Source organism: Rhipicephalus microplus, chromosome 5 (genome assembly GCF_043290135.1).
Source record: "Rhipicephalus microplus isolate Deutch F79 chromosome 5, USDA_Rmic, whole genome shotgun sequence".
Classification (NCBI taxonomy): domain Eukaryota; kingdom Metazoa; phylum Arthropoda; class Arachnida; order Ixodida; family Ixodidae; genus Rhipicephalus; species Rhipicephalus microplus.
This window is the reverse complement of record NC_134704.1, coordinates 49,060,060-49,077,829: the sequence shown is the minus strand read 5'-3', so window position 1 is coordinate 49,077,829 and position 17,770 is coordinate 49,060,060. Positions and strand designations below refer to the sequence as shown.

At 47.4% G+C, this 17,770-nt stretch overlaps 1 protein-coding gene across 1 annotated transcript in view; it reads right to left on the bottom strand.

The window, feature by feature from the left end:
* The window catches only part of LOC142817484 (uncharacterized), a 200,934-nt gene that overhangs the window by 87,447 nt on the left and 95,717 nt on the right, over nt 1-17,770 (bottom strand). Inside the window, exon 3 of the mRNA XM_075894499.1 lies at nt 2,142-2,222. Within this exon, the coding sequence (XP_075750614.1) occupies nt 2,142-2,222 (81 nt within the window). The remainder of the gene's footprint in view (nt 1-2,141; nt 2,223-17,770) is intronic.

Sequence of the window (17,770 nt, the reverse complement as noted above, 5' to 3'; positions counted from 1 at the left end):
ATCACGCATACATCACGCAGCGCGGGGTTGTGGAAATAAAGGAGTGTATCTAACAGCCTCGGCGCAATGTATAAACCGCGTACACACGAAAAAGGCCGCACGGGAAGTTGTAAAGCAGCGCACGCATATTAGACAGTAGAGTCGACCGAAAGGCAAGATCATCCATATAGCTACATGCACACTGAGGCCACGTGCACAGTGGAGATATTTGTGTAACCTAATGGTGCATACATAATGAGAATCGCAGCGTCCGTGCCACCATTCATTTTCTACGCCCATGTAGTTTTCTTTCATCGACGCCAGCTTGCTGATCGTCTCTCCCTTCGGAAGAAAAATAGAAGGACGCAAAGCGTCGTTCGAGCTGACGCATGCACGGCACGCAGTCGAGCTATTAGGATGCTTTCCGACGTTTTCTGCATGCGGGACCGATGCCGCGCTTCTGAGGCACACCAGCCGACTGCCATTGTGTTTCTTCTCGAGCCGCGCACAGCGTTGGCCACTGCGCGCGTGTGTGTGTACATGATAAGATGACGATTAAGGCGAGACGTGTGACCTTGCAGGATGTGTCAGACTTATGAGAAGGCTCTCGGCCCGCTTTCGCTCTCTCTTGAGGACAAAGTTGGTGCCGTATATGCCGCGACTTCCGGCGTTTATTTCGGCGTCAGCACGTGTATGAGGTGGGTGCTTCAAGCCTGACGCGAAAACTCCGACATGGAGGAGGCAGTGAAGTTATAGATTAGAGCAATGCACAGTGCTGTGATAGTGTGCGTGTGGAAAGACGAAGAGGTGTGAAAGGCCTAGTTAAAGAACGGCATGTGAACAGCGTTCAAACGAATCATATAGAACAAAAAAAGGAGAAGGGGGAGGAGGGGACGTAACAACTTTTCAGTTTTTGTGTGAGTGGTATAGCCTACAGGCACTACTTCACCTACTTCACACACTACCCTTCTGAACCTTTATTAAACACTACTGACAATGCGATGATCTCCTTAACCAATCATATAGAACTAACTGCCTGCATGATCGTGTAGTGTCGAAGTCAAGTGTCGTATAAACTGCTAAGTATAATATGGAAACCAGATGAACAGCAAAGTCCAGTTTCCCTACTATATACCACACTTTACGTCGAATCTGACAGAGTGTACCTGCGGTGTACGCGTGCCATGGCTGCATGCACACTTAAACGTATATAAAGAACAGTATCCAACAACAACAGTATATAAAGAACGTATTCTGTATTATTATTTTATTTTTCGCTGCAGAACTCTGTGATATGGAGTAGCCGAGGCAATAGGCTCCTCAACCTCTCCACAGCAAAACAGTTAAAACAGAACAGAACAGAACAGAACAGAACAGTATCGTGCAACGTATCAAGAACAACGACGGGAAAATTGCTAGAAACAAAACACGAATCAGGCCGAGTTTGCATGTATACGTACATGACTGACGCAACACGGGCCGGCTATATATGATGCCTAATGTCGCAGCCCTGGAGAGGTAAAAACGACCAGCTACTCTTCAAAGGCGGATCCATCAATCTCCAATATAATACAAACATCAATTTAGGTCTCTTCACGCACAGGCCCCCGCGTGACTCGAGTCTTTCGACATCGATAGCGACACATTCTTCCCGAAAGGTCAGTTCGATCAAGCGCGCACATCGAAAATAAGAAAGAGGAAAAAGCAAAGCGGATACGCGGCTCAAATACGGCGAAAAAACAATAATAATGGCCAGTCCCTCTGGAGGGCCTCACTGCCGTCATCGCGCAAGGGTGCAATCAAGCGCGACCAGCGTCCTACCTGCCTACCGACCGCGGTCAGCTGCGAAACACGACCATCGTCATCAACCGTGGCGCGCGGCATCGCATCCCGCTACGAGAAACAGTGGCGGCGCCTGGCGTGGCCGTCATCTTCGCCACCGCGGTGGAGCACTCGGAAATACTGCGAGCGGACAACGGCGGCGGCGGGACGTTGGGGGTGGGGGGTGAGGGGGAGGTGAGCCTCCCGCTACGCGAACCACTCTCGAAATTCGGGTCAAGGTGCCTCCCGCGGTAGAGAAAAAAACACACGCGCCGCAGTCGCGTGGACAGCCGCTCGTGTGTTGTTCGATGCATGAATAGTCTGCCCGCGTACGCACTTACCGAAACGGCACTTCGCCACCGCCGGCTCGGATGGGCCCACTCCGTATTCCTTCCTTCTCTTCTTTCTGCTCGGACAGATTCCTGCAGCGAGGTATAAGGGGAGGGAGAAAAGTGGGAGAGAGAAAAAGTGGGAGAGAGAATAAATAGAAGGGTTCATTGCATTGTTCTCGAGATACAAGTATACGTAGCATAGGTAAACACCGGGTATATGCGGAGGTCGGCTCGTGCGCTGCATGGCGCCGCCGCCATCTGAAGGTATACTCGGTAGGAACCGCGTTTGAGGAAAAGCAAACACGAATATGAGAGGTTGTCTTATGGCTACCCCCTCTCTTTGCGTACCTACGCGTCCACCTGACCCCATTAAGTATAGTATCCGACATTCGATCGAATCTGAACCCGGACTTTATTGAGTGTGACATAAAAACAATAAAATAATGATAGAGAGCAAGGGCATCACAAGGCCCACTTTAAACACAGTACACCGACTTCAAGTGAATACCGAAGTCATTCTACTACAGCATGAAGCCAATAGAAACACGATCAACGTTATTTCTGGTGAGTGGAGCTGCGCTATACACCGACTGGATCGGTTAGATTGCAAAGAGGAAGACCAATTTTAACAGTAGCCTTGATTTGATTTATATGTGAAGTTTAACGTCCCATAGCCACCATATGAATATGAGCAACGCCATAGTGGAGGACTACGGAAATTTCGATCACCTGGGATTCTTTAACGTGCACCCGAATCTGCGCATATGGGCCTACAAATTTTTCGCCTCCGTCGAAAATGCAGCCGTCGCAGCCGGGATTCGATCCCGTGACCTGCAGGTCAGTAGGCGAGTACCTTAGCCACGACACCACCGCGGCGGGGTTTCAGCAGTAGCCTCGTCTACAGTGTTGAGGTCGAGTGAAATATGTCTGATGGAATAACAGTGCAACGACGTTTTTGAGGAAGGTTAAGAACAAGATCATTTTTGGTATACATCATCAAGTCACATTCGACAAACAAACTGCACAGAACACTGTAGAATGTGATGGCGAAACGAGAAGCAACTTTCTTTTTGAGTACTGGCTTTTCGTGTAAGCACGCAGAAATGTCCATTGCATCGTTTCGAGTCCGGTGAAAAGATTTTCAATTGCTTTACTGTGACATTTGCAAGATGGCTATCCATAGCACTCTCGTGTAAGTGCGACGAAGAGTCAAAACGATTCTTTAACATCTCAAACACTGATTAAACATTTTTCTTGTCCTTTTTACCCATCCTATTACAATACCACTCGACACCTCTCTCTTTAATCCCCCTTCCGTCCCCTCTTAGGCGTTAACTATACCGCCTGGAGCCAGGGGCGTACCCATGGTGTGGCACAACGGGCGCATTTCTATTTCTGGTTGCGCCCCTGCCACTTGAGCACGAGTTCCATTTATGGTATTTACAGGGTAATTACACAGATTCGGATGTTGATGTCATGAAGGAACAGAGGCCAATAAAGCCTGATTTGACTGAACTAACTTGATCGACTACGATAGTAAACCTATTCCTACTAATAATGATTATTGGTGTTTAACGTCCCAGTACTACCATGATTATGAGGGACGTCGTATACAGTGAAGGGCTCCGGAAATTTCGACCACCTGTGGTTCTTTAACGTTGATCCCGGGAGCTGCGGGTCAACATCCAAGTGCCTTAGCCACTAGACCACCATGGCGCGTACTTATTTCTACTGAAATATTTGCAAACATACCACAGGCAACATAGTACTTCACCATTGAATAGCTTCAAGGGTGTCTAGAAAAAAAAAGAAAAGAAAAGAAAGAAAGAAATAAAAGAAAGAAACGAAAACGAAAGAAAGAAAGAAAGAAAGAAAGAAAGAAAGAAAGAAAGACTACAAATTGCATGAACAAAAAATAGGTTTTATCTCCACATGTTAACATTCTGTCCTGTTCGGTAACACTCGAGGCCGTGTCAAAATAGAAACCTGATCACATCGAACAAAACAAGTGTACACAAGAGGAGGGAAAGGGGTGAGAAGGGGCTTGTAGATGAAGTTCAAAGGAACTTTGCTGGTGTGTTCCCCCATTTGACCTCAAGTGCCGTTTCTAATTCAAGCTGCCGGAAATTAGCGCAAGACCCTATGCAGTCCCTAACTCGAGTGCTATAAACTTTCCTCTTTGAAGTTTTTGCCCGCACAAACAGGGTTCTAACAACTTGCGGATACTTTCATTCGAAGCCAAGGCGCCCTTGGGAAAGAACATTGAAATGAAAAGATCCGAGCTTGGCAAACAGGAATCGCAAGGCGTCGAAGTCGATTTCGCGATTCGATGTCGAAACTCTTCAAGACGCCTGACGCCGGGACACGTTACGTCACTCGCTGATCTGTACGAGGAGTGCAAGAAAGCGAGAGGAGATTGATGTAGGGAGAGAGAAATGGGACGAGGCAGGTTCGAAGTGGGCATTGCGAGCGACAACTTCATTACGTCGCCCCTTTCGCTGCGCTAAAAACACGTGGCGCGCGCTTTTAGCGCCAACGCTCCCAATTTCCACTATGGTCCTTTAGCGTTGAAACAACAAAGGTACAAGCAGTAGTCGTTCGCACTCTTTAGCACGCAGACAAATAGTTAGAAAGCGAGACAGAGAGAGCGAGTGATTCCGCTTCAACCCCTCCGAGCGAAGCTTCTTAGCTCCGCGCGAGGGCTTCGCCACGGTGCAAGCTGCAGCATGAGGCTCTCCAAGCGGGAAACAAGAAAAGCGGACAAAACGACATCACCGCCGTTTGAGAACAGTGACAGTGTTTGCCAGCGCTTGCGAACGACTAACTTCGGAAACAAGGTGCAAACAACGGTTGCCGTTTCAAGTCGACGCGCTTGCAGCTGTGCGTTCTCGTCGACGCGCTTGGCGGCAGTGGTGACGGAGCGGTGCTAACGACCGACGCGTCGTGGAAAGAAAGGCTTTTCTCCCCGGACTCTGTTTTAAAAGAAGAAACAAGCGGACGACGAATGAGGGAAGTAACGGAGAGAAAGGATGCGGAGGAAGCTAACGAGGAGAAAGAACACGCCTGAATGAAGAAGACGACGCGAAGGCGTTATGAAAACGGCGTCTGGAAAGCATATGATCATCGACCGATTTTGGGGCGCGTTTTTTGCGAGGTACCGATAAAATAAAAAAATAAAAATTTTGACTTTTTCTTTCACTGCATTGAATATGGAGGTCCCCAAAGCTGTGACTATCTTGGGGTGTGAATAATAAACATGACGATGGTGAGTTCAGGTATTGCCACTATCGACTAGAGGCACATTGTAAGGTCAAAGTGTTTGTCTTGCGTACGACATTTATCCAATCAGCGGCGGCCAATGGTGGTTTCAATTTTAAATCCTATGATTATGAAACCATTTCGAGCGTTTCAAACGTAAAAGAGTGTCAGAGCGTTCGTTTCTTCAACTGGTGATGTCAGTGAGCCAAAAGTAATACATCTGTGAGCCTAAATATGCGCTTTTGTGTTCACTGTTATACATGATGTCGAAAATGGCGGATTAGTCGAGTTAATCCGACGAAATAATTTTGTAAGCGCTCCTTGTCCGTGGTCGCGTACGCCAGAACATGTAGCTATAAACATTGTAGCATATTGCAAACTGTAGCGATCAAGTACAAGAAGAAGAAGGAGATGTAGAAAAAGATGAAGAACAACAAAGAGAAGACAAAGAAGAAGAGAGAGGGTGACAAGAAAAAGGAGATAATAAACTGAAAGAAAGGCAGGGAGGTTAATCAAAAGAATAGAAAACTAAGAGGAAGAAGAAAAGAAACCTATTAAAAATACAAGCTATACTATCTCATTAGAATGGTAACAACAAAAAAAAACAATTATTGCACTCTTTCTGTTTTAAAGTACGTTTTTGTCTTTCCTTTTTGTTATCAACGCCTAATACTTGAAGAGTAAAAAATTTTTACAATGAATTCTTGGCCAATCTCGCTGAGTGGGTATGAGTCGTGTTAGAGGCATCAGCATCGTCATCAGAAGCAAGAGGAAAAGCAAAGAAGAAGAAAATAACAAGCAGAAGAAGTAGAAACAGAAACCCCCGAATGAGGGACGGCTTTCCCGCGTGCGACACACACACAGTCTATCAGCGAGCAGTGGCGCGGGTAGCTTGAAGCGCTTGTTTTCCGCCGCGTCACGCAGGCGACGACGGGCGGAAGACAATGTCGCCAACTCGCATATTCGCTCCGCTGGGCGGGAAAGTAGAAGAGAGGCGTTGTCGCGGAGTTTAGGCGCTCTTTAGCGTCAGCCGGCGTCGTCGGCAAGCCTCCACGAAGTGCGTGCGCGCGCTGCCGTGAACTTTGACAGCGACACGTCATCGCCGCTGAGAAAGAAAGCTGTTGCCGTTTAAGGAGCGCGCAGCAGGTGGCATACAGGCGTCGATAGCTTCCTGGTATATATATGGAAACCGCCCGAGGCCGCAGAAGGCGAATCAGACAGAGTTAGAAGATAGAAGTTGAAAATTAAATTTAAAGAACGTTTTCATTTGGTAACAACTTTATTAATAATAAGATGAACGAAACACTCATCGTAAGCTATAATTGGCGTACACCAAGGAAAGTTAGAGGGCGGAGGTGGGAGGAATACTCATTGTTAGCCTAGTTGGTACTTGCTTACTGACATGCTTTGACCGCAAATGCGGCTAAAGTTGCGGCCAAAGCATGTCAGTGAGATGGGAGGGGTCAGGCCCGTAGACAGGTATTGTTTGCAGGGGATGGGGGGTGGCGCATTTGTTGAAAGTCTTTGAAAACCCCAATTTTTTCATTTTTTCTCGATAACCCCCTCCCCTCTTTCCGAATTTTGTGATTGGGGAAGGGCTTCAAACTTCCGGCATTATCTGTGTATTCTTTGCGTGTCCGAGAATATGTTTGCCTGTGAACTTCTGTATTTTCCTGCTCTGCTATAGGGCAAATTGCACGTTTGCAGGGTCAGAATTGTTTTTCCGGGTGTAAAAATAAGGCGCGCGAGGGGGGGGGGAGTTCCCCTTCGTTTTTGAGGTTATTCACACGGATGTTATGTATATATACGAGTTTTATGTATGTTTGTATATATACAAAAACGCACACAAGTATCTATAAAGAAGAATTAACGCTGCAAAGCTGCCGTTGTATCACCGCCAATAACTTGAGCGTACGCAAAACTTCGCTTTCTCTCAAAAAATGTCCCGCCACACGCACCGAACGAGTAAACGAAAACGCGCGTGAAAACGTTTCGCTCAAAACGTGCAGCAATTCAATGTCACGCACCCACCACATCGAACGCTTTCTTTCCCGCATCACCGATTCGCAGCTCACTCGCGCACGCATAAACGCTTCCTTCTCAAAAGACAAGCTTGTTTGCCTTTGAATGCCTCGCAAGCTTTCGCCAGCTCGAGCGAGAGTTCATCCGAAAGGAATAATACAAATCTGCTTACGCTTAATCTCTTCATGTTTGGGTTCGTCGTTTCGTTCTCACAAACCCGGTCTATCCTGTACGCACACGTACTTTGAGAAAGCACGATCAAGAATTAGGAAGCAGGGGGGAAAACTAAAAAAGAAAGCTGGGGATGCGGAACGAGCGTTTAATAGATGTACAAAGATGCGGTCGAGATTCCGTGGCATATACGAAGTGGGTGGGTGGTGCATATTCATTGCGGCATACACCGAGCGCAGGCATGCACAACCACGGCACGCCGAGGGAACCACGCGACGAACAAAGGTCGCTTCTTCTTCGGCGAGAAGATGACTCTGTCAACCACGGGGCCTTTATTATTTGGCACCGTCGCTTTCTCTTTCCTTTTTCATTTCTTTTATTTTCCCGGCGACTCTTGTAGACCCCGGCTCCGGCTTTATTCCCGTCGACAAAGCTGAGCCTCTGTGCGCGCGCTGACACTGACGCGAGGAGAATGGATTCGGATGCGCTGCTCCGCGCTTTCCTCATTCTCCTCCTCGTTCTGTCTTGCCTCTCTCTCTCTCTCTTTCTTGCACGCGTCTCTGCGTGGCGTCAATCTCGCCTAGCTGTCATCCCTTCCAGAGCTTATTTCTCAGCGCCATTTTTCATTTTATTTCCAGACGCGGGAAAACACAGAAAAAAGAAACTACGAAATAAGGCGTGGGTGTCGTACTCGTCTGAAACAGAAATGCGCGAATCACTGCTCGCTTCATGGTTGACTTTATTCGAGGAAAAATAAGCAATGAATGAACTAAAAAAAGAAAAAATGGCCCAATTAGTTTCTCTTCCGTGCTGTATGCCGGCTAGTACGCGTGCCGCAGGCAGGTAGCCAGGATTTGTTGTTGTTGTTGTTGTTGTTGTTGTTGTTGTTGTTGTTGTTGTTGTTGTTGTTGTTGTCGTCGTCGTCGTCGCCGTCGTCGTCGTCGTTGTCGTCGTCGTCGTCGTCTCGGTGAAATCCCCCTTCATCCGGATTTCAGCAGGCGGTCTGGCCCCCTAGGGCACTTCCAATGAACCCTTTGGCTACGGACCCGGCCAACACCCTGTTCAGGCCGTGCCGGCTCAATCACATAACGAAGTTACGGAACGAGCAACGATCGTTACGCAACCTTACCACGTTAACCTGCCGTCACGCGGTATGGTGATGTATTCCGGTTTCAACCGAATCAATGGAATCTCGCGAGAGTGTTGTGGCTCTGCAGCGCTGTTGGAACTCCAGAAGGAATTTTTAACCCTTTTAACAATCTCGGTTAGGGTCAGGTGAGTAGCCTTGTTATAACTTTTTTGTTTGTATCTTTTCATTTCATTGTAGTATATTCATGACTTATCAGTCTGGAAGTGACGCTTCTGTTCGACTTAAATGCTTTGATTTCTACACACACACACACAAAAAAAGAACAAACGCACCTCTGGATCGGTTCTCCTTGTTATAAACCCGCCCGACACTACGAGATTTTTATGGGACCTGCTTCGAGGAACAGTGGTTACGGCAATCGGCTACTAAGGCGAAGGTCGCAGGCTCCATTAATCCTGAACGTGGTGGTCACTTTACATGAAAGCGAAACTCTAAAGTTCCGTGCAGTGCCCGTGTGTAAACGTACTTTCCGGAGCCCTCCACTACGTGTGCCTCGTGTTGACACCATGGTTTTGGCACGTAGAATATTCCATATATTAGATGAATTCGTCCACATCCGTCAGTCCTGTTAACGAGACGGCGTGCAAAACACGCAAACAAGATTGATGATTGATTGATTTGGGGGGTTTAACGTCCCAAAACCACCATATGATTATGAGAGACGCCGTAGTGGGGGGCTCCGGAAATTTTGCCCACCTGGGGTTCTTTAACGAGCACCCAAACCTAAGTACACGGGCCTACAACATTTCCGACTCCATCGGAAATGCAGCCGCCACAGCCGGCATTTGATCCCGCGACCTTCGGGTCGATGCAAACAAGATGGAAATCGGGAAACCCCAATTAGTGTTGTTTCGATTTTCTCCTGTGTCCGTGTCTTGCACGACCCATCTCGCTAACAATACTTATGCGCAATTAAAGTTCTCCCTCATTTCATCAGTACGTGACGTATTGCGTGCGATGCTACACCGCACGAGGGCGCGTCGATACGTGAAGCGTGCCCTCTCTCTCTTCAGGGAAAGGGCCGCAAAAACTCATGCGCTGCCGAATGTCGACGCGTACGAGGGATCGGGCCTTTAAACGTGATTTTGCCTTTACCCTCAAAAGAGACGGCGTCGATCGAGCTGCTGCCTTCCGAATCAAACCGACGATTGAGGCGTGTCTCGCGAATACCGTTCCCCGAGAATCTCCATGCAAACGTACGAGGACATTTATCGAGCGAAGCGCGGACGCAGGTGAGACCGCCAGCTTATCAGTCGCCGAAACAACGAGATGGCCCAGAGAGAGCTTTGTGCCGCTCTAAATGGATCGAAGACTTTGAAGAATAAGGAACTGGAAGCAAGCAGGGAACAGAAGTGGCCCGTAGGGGAGTTCTCTTTCTTCCTTATCTATCTATCTATCTATCTATCTATCTATCTATCTATCTATCTATCTATCTATCTATCTATCTATCTATCTATCTATCTATCTATCTATCTATCTATCTATCTATCTATCTATCTATCTATCTATCTATCTATCTATCTATCTATCTATCAATCTATCAATCAATCTATCTATCTATCTATCTATCTATCTATCTATCTATCTATCTATCTATCTATCTATCTATCTATCTATCTATCTATCTATCTATCTATCTATCTATCTATCTATCTATCTATCTATCTATCTATCTATCTATCTATCTATCTATCTTTAGTTTGTTATCATCGTCATTATTCGTTTACCTTTTAACAAAGATGAACCATAAAAAAGACAGAAAAAAAACGTAATAATCGAGGTGCAGAAGGAAAATTGCCAGAGGTGCACTCTCTGAAGACGAGAAAGGTTTCCGACGCGATACGCGCGTCTTCCCGTAATGCAGCTTTCCCGCGAGACGAGGATGCGGAGGTGCAGTGAACGCCGACCAGATAAATCACTGAAAAAAAAAACTACAAACAGAGTAGAAAAAGAAAGAAGAGCGATACATTGCGGTGAACAACAGCGCCCCTCTTTTCGCTGCTCAGTCCGATTGGCACACCTGCAGCTTTTTTACACCTATCTTCCGGTAGTCTTAATAACCAGCTCCTCAATATCGCCATTATTTTTTCCAGAATCACAATTTCTAGCCTCTCTCTCTCTCCCTCTCTTTCTCTCTTATTTTCGGAATAAGAGAGGAAACAAATCAGCAACTACGCGCTGCCTCGACGAGGGACCGAAAATGAAGTTTTCACCAGTTCGCCATATAGGCTGTACATGAGGGCCATATTTCGTCGAGCCGGAGCGGTATTTTTGTTCACTTAAATTCATTTCTTCGCCATATGGTTTTGCGGCTCTCCCTTTATGGTTTGTCTTCCTATAGCAGAGAAGTAGGAGTCCCGCAAACGACAACCACGTTACTTACAGAAAGAGAAAAAAAGAAGACCCCCCCCCCCCTCTTCCCTAAGCCTTTACCGAAACCAGCGGCGTTACTTGGAGAGTAATCTTGAATCTGGTAAAGACATACCCTAACAGATTTCCGGGATAAGGCCATGATACACCAGTCTCACACCTCGCTGGGGGAAGTCTGGCAGATACACACAGAAGAAAAGGTAGAAGACGAAGATGGAGGCATGAGACAGATGAAAAAGACGCCAAAATGATAACTCTTTCAACAACTCAGGTTACTTTTTATATAGAGCAAAAAGAGGTTACTTCCGGACTGCATCTAACCAAGATAACTTTAGTGAGTTGGCACGCTCCTAACTGTTCCTAGAGAAGAAAGGGAAACGTCTTATGTCGGCCGATGGATCTATAGCAATGCAAGATGATGCCGCTGGTTTCTTGATTCTTTTTTCGTTTCTGCTTGATATACGTGCCCTTAAAGAGTAATACTTTTTGCGTATATGTGTATCATATGGGTTGCTCCACCCGGGAGCCTTCGTACAGAAAGCTTGACACCTGTCGACCTAAACATATAGAGATACATCTTTTTTTTTTTCGAAGCGAGCTTCAGTAAACGAAAGTTGTATGAACCTTAAAAACTTGCGAGTCCAGCTGGTTCCTGCTTAGCTCGTTGGGTCTCTTAGAATGGTATTATAGCAGTAGATTAGACTGAAACCAGATCAGATATGAGTTGGGTTGTTTATTAACTTTATTCCTCTGTGACTAAAGCACCCTGAAGTTTTCCTATTTGCCTCTTGCCATCTGAGGTCCTCACAATACCTCTGCAGTTGCGAATTTCGCGTTACTGTTAAATGTAAGAAGCACGGCCGCTGAGTGCGCTCTTTCATCCAGCGGCAGTGTAAGAAGTCTGCATAGCAACCTTCACTTACTTTACGCTGGTTACGGCAACACATGTACACTACAACACTTTGCACGGTGCTCTCTAAAAAAAGAAAGAAGGAGAGGGGTGATTGCGACTACCTAAGCGTGCCGTTTTCATGTCTCTCTGCAGGCACCTCTCTCCCACTTTTTCCCCTTTCCATTTCTTTTCAATTGCGCTTCCACAACGCAGTCGAACGAGACAAAATCAGATTTGTATATCCATCCTGTATTTATTACACATATTCGAAGCCCATAAAAAAGTTTGCTAACGTTGGTGTCAAATGCACACAAAATAACACATTGAATACTGCGAGAAATAAACATGATAAATTCACGCCTTAAGCGTATACACATATTACTTCGAGGTTTCATCGCGAACGTTATGTGCTTCCCTCGCACACTTCTGCCAGTGTCACAATGGTTCTCGCTTGGTGCAGCAAATACAGGTTGCAAAAGTGAGTTGCAGTTTACGCTTTAAAATGAAACTTCTCGCGACTATTTCTCTCTCTTAGTTTCCTTCCTCATTTTTGCTGGAGCAATTTTCTATTCTTGTATGTTTGACTTACATTTCGGGAAGATTCTTTAATGCCTCCGGAGATGCACATTCTCCACCCGTGCACACTAATAAAGTTTCTTACACCGTGTGAAGCTCATATATAGTGTTAGCAAACTAATAATCATTCCTCCTCATTACAACACCGTTTTTAACAGTGTTGTGCTACAAGTTCTCTTAGTTAACGAAAGCACGTACGCACAAAAACCTTATGTGAAGCTTCTTACGAGAGAAGGAAGGAATGTAGTAAAAGCAAGAAGGTTATAGCTAGGCCTTATCAAGATTGCAATGCAACAAATGGGGAGTAGAGTAAGGGAGTAAAAGAGAGAGAGAGAGAGCTACCTACACCATGCAGCGTGTCGCATACAGTTTGTTACCGCTTCAGTCGAAAGATCAACAGACAAATGCGCTAAATTAAGGTATACCTTGCGCAGGCTGTGCGCATCGTTGTTGCATGTAGCATATATAGTTTTCAGATAATGTTACGCTATATTACAACGCAACGAAAGGCGAGAAAATGCTTATTTGAAAGGAGACGGTGAACTTCAGAGGATGTAGGCCTCTCCGAAATTTTCTCGAGTACGCGGCCACCGCACGCAACTGCATAATGAATAGCGCGTGTTCCCTTTTGTCGCATACAGCAATATGTTTGTTGGGGTCTTACGTCGAAAACCACGACGTGATAACGAGGCACGCTGTTGTGGAGGGCTCCAGTAATTTGACCCGTGTGGTGTTCTTTATCCTGCGCCATCTGGTGTTGGTGCAACTGGTGTTCTCTTATGTACCTGTGGCTCCGCATTTGACTTCCACCGAAATGCGACTGCCATGACCGGGATTCAATTTAGCGTCCTTCGCGTAAGCAGTCGAGCCTCGTAACCACTAGAAGCGTGGCAGTTTGGGCTAGTTGTTACGACATCACGATAGTTATAGCGCAAGAACAGAACGACGAACAGCCACCATGGCTAGTTCGTCCGATAGTGCTGCTCACACTTTTGTTTTTTAAAGAGAAGATATCGGGATGTTCCCATGTCAAAGCCATCATACGATTGCGGAGCCTGCTGTTGTGGAAGGCTCCGGAAATTTTGACCATCTCGTTGTTATTTAACGTGAATTGGCAGCGCACAGCACGCGTGCGTTTTAGCATTTCGCCTCTATCAAAATGCGAACTTCGCGTGTGGGATCGAACCCACGACCTCTGAATAATTGACCGCGTACCGTAGCCACTGTACCTCAGAGGCTTGCGATACTCCCGCAGAAGTGGAGTTCCTGCACTGGCCCTCCTCTCTTGTGTTCCTTGTCTGATTTTCTTTTTGTGCTGGGATGTTTAATAATGTAATACGAACTAGTTCAATTCCACACTTTGCTTCCATGCAAAATCTTTCCTTGCTATGTGACGTCCGAGATACCCTCATCGCAGGAACAGTACACTCCCAAAAACAAGGGGGGTGCACTGACCCAGCGTGCGAGCAATGATCGTGGAGTTCGTTCCGCTCGAGAGAATCGACAACAAAGCCGAGAGGGAGGTGCTCGTACCGCGAAATGCCTAAAGGCAGCCGCAGCGGTGCAAGTGGCGGCAGTACACCGTATTACGCCCCGTCTCGCCGACTCGAACCGCAGTCGCGGCACACGCAAACCACGGGGGAAATTTGGGGCCGCGACCAGCCATGGCCTAATTAAAGGAAGAGGCCGCGCCCCGAAAGAGGAGGCGGTCGGGTCCCGGCAGCGCGATATATACTCTTCCGACGCGCCCCGAGCCGAGTGGTTGGGCGGAGAGTGCGTATCGTACAAAAAGGCTCGCTCCCCAACGTCGGAAGCAAAGACCGACGACCTGCAGCCTGACTCGCTCCCGGAAGCCGCGGCTGCTGGAAAAACTGCTGTTAGAGTGACTTGCTGTGTGTAGAGCTGTCACTATACCAGGTTAACGAAAAACGACGGGAAGCCGGAAGAGAAAGAGAGAGAGAGTCGGTATAATAAGGACGTCGTGGTTTTAAAGGTGTTCGACGTTTAAACGGAGAGAAGCGAAAGTGACAACGAAAGCACCCAACGAAGTGTGGCAGCTTGCGCTATAGTTGGTATGGCATGACGATAGTTACAGCGCGGGAACAGAACGACGACACAGAGACAAGAAGGTCTCTGAGTCGTTTTTCTGTTCTCGCGCTATAACTATCGTCACCCAACGAAGTTCTTGTGCCGGCAAACTTGAAACAAATCTGCGTTTACTTGAGGGCAAAAGCCTTAGATGTCCCACGCAAATATTGATAATCGGTGTCAACTCGAGCAGCGCGAACAGCTGACCATTTGATGACGTCACCATATGACGTCATCATGACGCCAGAGATAACCGAAATAATGAAGTTCTTGCATCGTCACATAACGTGACGTCACATGATGTCATCACATTACATCATCGCTTGGCCATAGGCGAACTGATCACGGAGGCAGTGTAACCACAGGTGAGGTGCAGAGAGGTTGCAGTCCTGCTGGGATGTGCAAAAGCGTACAATGGATGACGTCACTGCCCCAGCAGTAAATTTTGTTGGGGTCACTCCGATTTAGCGCCACCCAGACCCAGAGAGGATTGTGGCGGCACCCAGGCTGCCGTCTATGAAAAGGTCTGTAGACTATTTTATTTCAAGCATGTGTCACTTAAGGAAGTTCTGTGTGAGGTGCAGAGAGGTTGCAGTCCTGCTGGGATGCGCAAAAGCGTACAATGGATGACGTCACTGCCCCAGCAGTAAATTTTGTTGGGGTCACTCCGATTTAGCGCCACCCAGACCCAAAGAGGATTGTGGCGGCACCCAGGCAGCCGTCTATGAAAAGGTCTGTAGACCATTTTATTTCAAGCATGTGTCACTTAAGGAAGTGCTGTTTCATAGCGACGTGAGTTAATTAGGCCGTGAAACATCGTATGCACCAACCCAACCGCTTTCATATGTATGCGTCTGCCGTAACAGTTTTTGTTTAATTGTTACAGATGCAAATCATATAGGTCAACAACCCAAAATTACGGCATTGAAACCCATCTGTAAGACAGTCTATAGGCGCCGAAAACTTTCAGAGAGATGCGGTGGAGGGTCAATATATCGACTGAGAAAAATATGGCATTCGCTCTCGGGTCTTCTAAGCCTAATGCGTTATAGACACCCTGCGATGATTTCTTTTCTGTAACCGCTTCTCTTTGAAGTTACCATTGAGGGAATTGAATCGATGCTTCGATTTCTCTTCTACCATTCGCTTGCTGCTCGGGGCAGTGAAATCGGTAGCTTCAGTAGCTGATCACTCCATCGGATTCTAGAAACATGTCCTTGCTGTCCGAAAGGCTGATACTTCGGTTCGGCTAATATGACACTCTTCTGATTTGTGTTGTAGCCTAAAGACAAGTTTCCATCTCAAGTCTGATGTTCTTTCCTGGCTCCTAGCTTTACGGGACGCGCCATTTGCTGCCAGCAACAACAGGAACGATGGCTATAACACCAAGCACACGATCATTGCTCGGTAATACTTCTTTCAGATTTTTTTTTTCTGTGTGATGAAAAAACGTTAACTTCTTTTCTACGCTACATACTTCTTTAACTCACGTCTTCGTAATAAACAGTTAATTATGGTAAGTTAGAGCATCCAGTGCGACTTCGCAACAGCAGTTCGTTAGTCCACCGTGGTGAGCCGGGGTTAAGGTGCTCGGCTGCTGAGCCGAAGATCGCGGGATCGATTCCGGCCGCGGCGGTCGCATATCGATGGAGGCGAAATTGTAGATGCCCCCTGTGCTGTGGGATATCAGCGCACGTTAAAGAACACCAGATGCTAGGAATTCCCGGAGTCCTCCGCAACAGCGCCTGTCATAATCATGACGCGATTTTGGGACGTAAAACCCCTGATGTGATTAACAGTTCATTACGCCAATGCATTCAGTTTGGCGATGGTGCATAATATGCATGTTCCCAAAACGCATTTGCAGAGTATGGCAATGCTACCGCCGTAACGCTTTGAGAAGCAAATGGCCGCGCGAACTTTTAAAACGTCAGCGCAATCGAAACGACACCCAGAGTGCTTTCACTAGAAAACGCTATGCACAAGTGATGCACAGACTGTACAGAATATAATGGCCGTAGAATGAGCTCCCGTGTACTATCTTCGATACCTTCTCTGTCGCCCGCAATTGAGCAGACAAATCAATAGACGTCACCGCACGTTAAGCGTGCGCAAGTGTGTTCAGTTCCCACGCACAAACGCATACATGATCTCGACAGCATAGTCTCCTTACACTCACCACACCCGCAATGCCCCCTTCCCCACTTCTGCTCCGGTCTTGAAGAGCACGACTGCGAAAGTGAATGCGTAGAAGAGGCGATCTGGACGTGCGAGGAACTCTGCAGCAGACCCTACCCGGGAGAATAGACGGAGAAGAATCAAGCGGGAAACAAATAAATACACATACGCGCACAACCAAAGAAGAAGTAGGCGGAAGAACGGTTACAGAGATAGACACAGGAGGCGCGGCACACTGTGAGGAAGTGAGAAGGCGCATGTGGCCGATTCTTCGGCGTTCCCGGGGGACAGCGTACGTGTTCGGCCATTAGACGCCGGCGGGGTCAGAGAGCGGAACTCAGCCGGGGTTCTCGCTCCGGACGACTCGCTTTCCCGATCTCTTCCCTCCTCTTCTTCCTTCTACCCTCTCCCGTCAGCCTTTTCCTTCCCCTCACATGGCGCCAGCGATTTCTTGCACAATGGGCTTCCACGCCACACGTACGAAATTAACGCACAGACACCAGCCAGCCAAGTTATACAGGAGAGCTCGAAGCGACGCGCCCACGGGACGCTCTATCTCAGCGACTCCGTGCCGAGCTCGGGCCCGCTAATTACGTCTTATCGAGTTACCACTCGGCTCGGTCACGCGCTCTGAAAACGCTAGCTAACAAGACGAGGGCGACGGCAGCACGGCGCGTGCAGTGAGCGGCCGCCTCCGAGCCGCTTAGCGTATCAAACGTGGCCACTTCGCGACTCTCTTTGGCACTCTGAGTATCTCTCTCTCTGTCTCTTACACAAACACAAACTCTTTCTCGATTTCTCTCGTGTGTAACTTTCTCTTGCTGTAATCATACGTATCTTTCCCTGCGAGTTTATATCTCTCCACTGAGCCTTTCCCTTCCTCACTACGCTCCGTATTCAATAACCATTCTATCTCTTTCCTCTAACAGGATC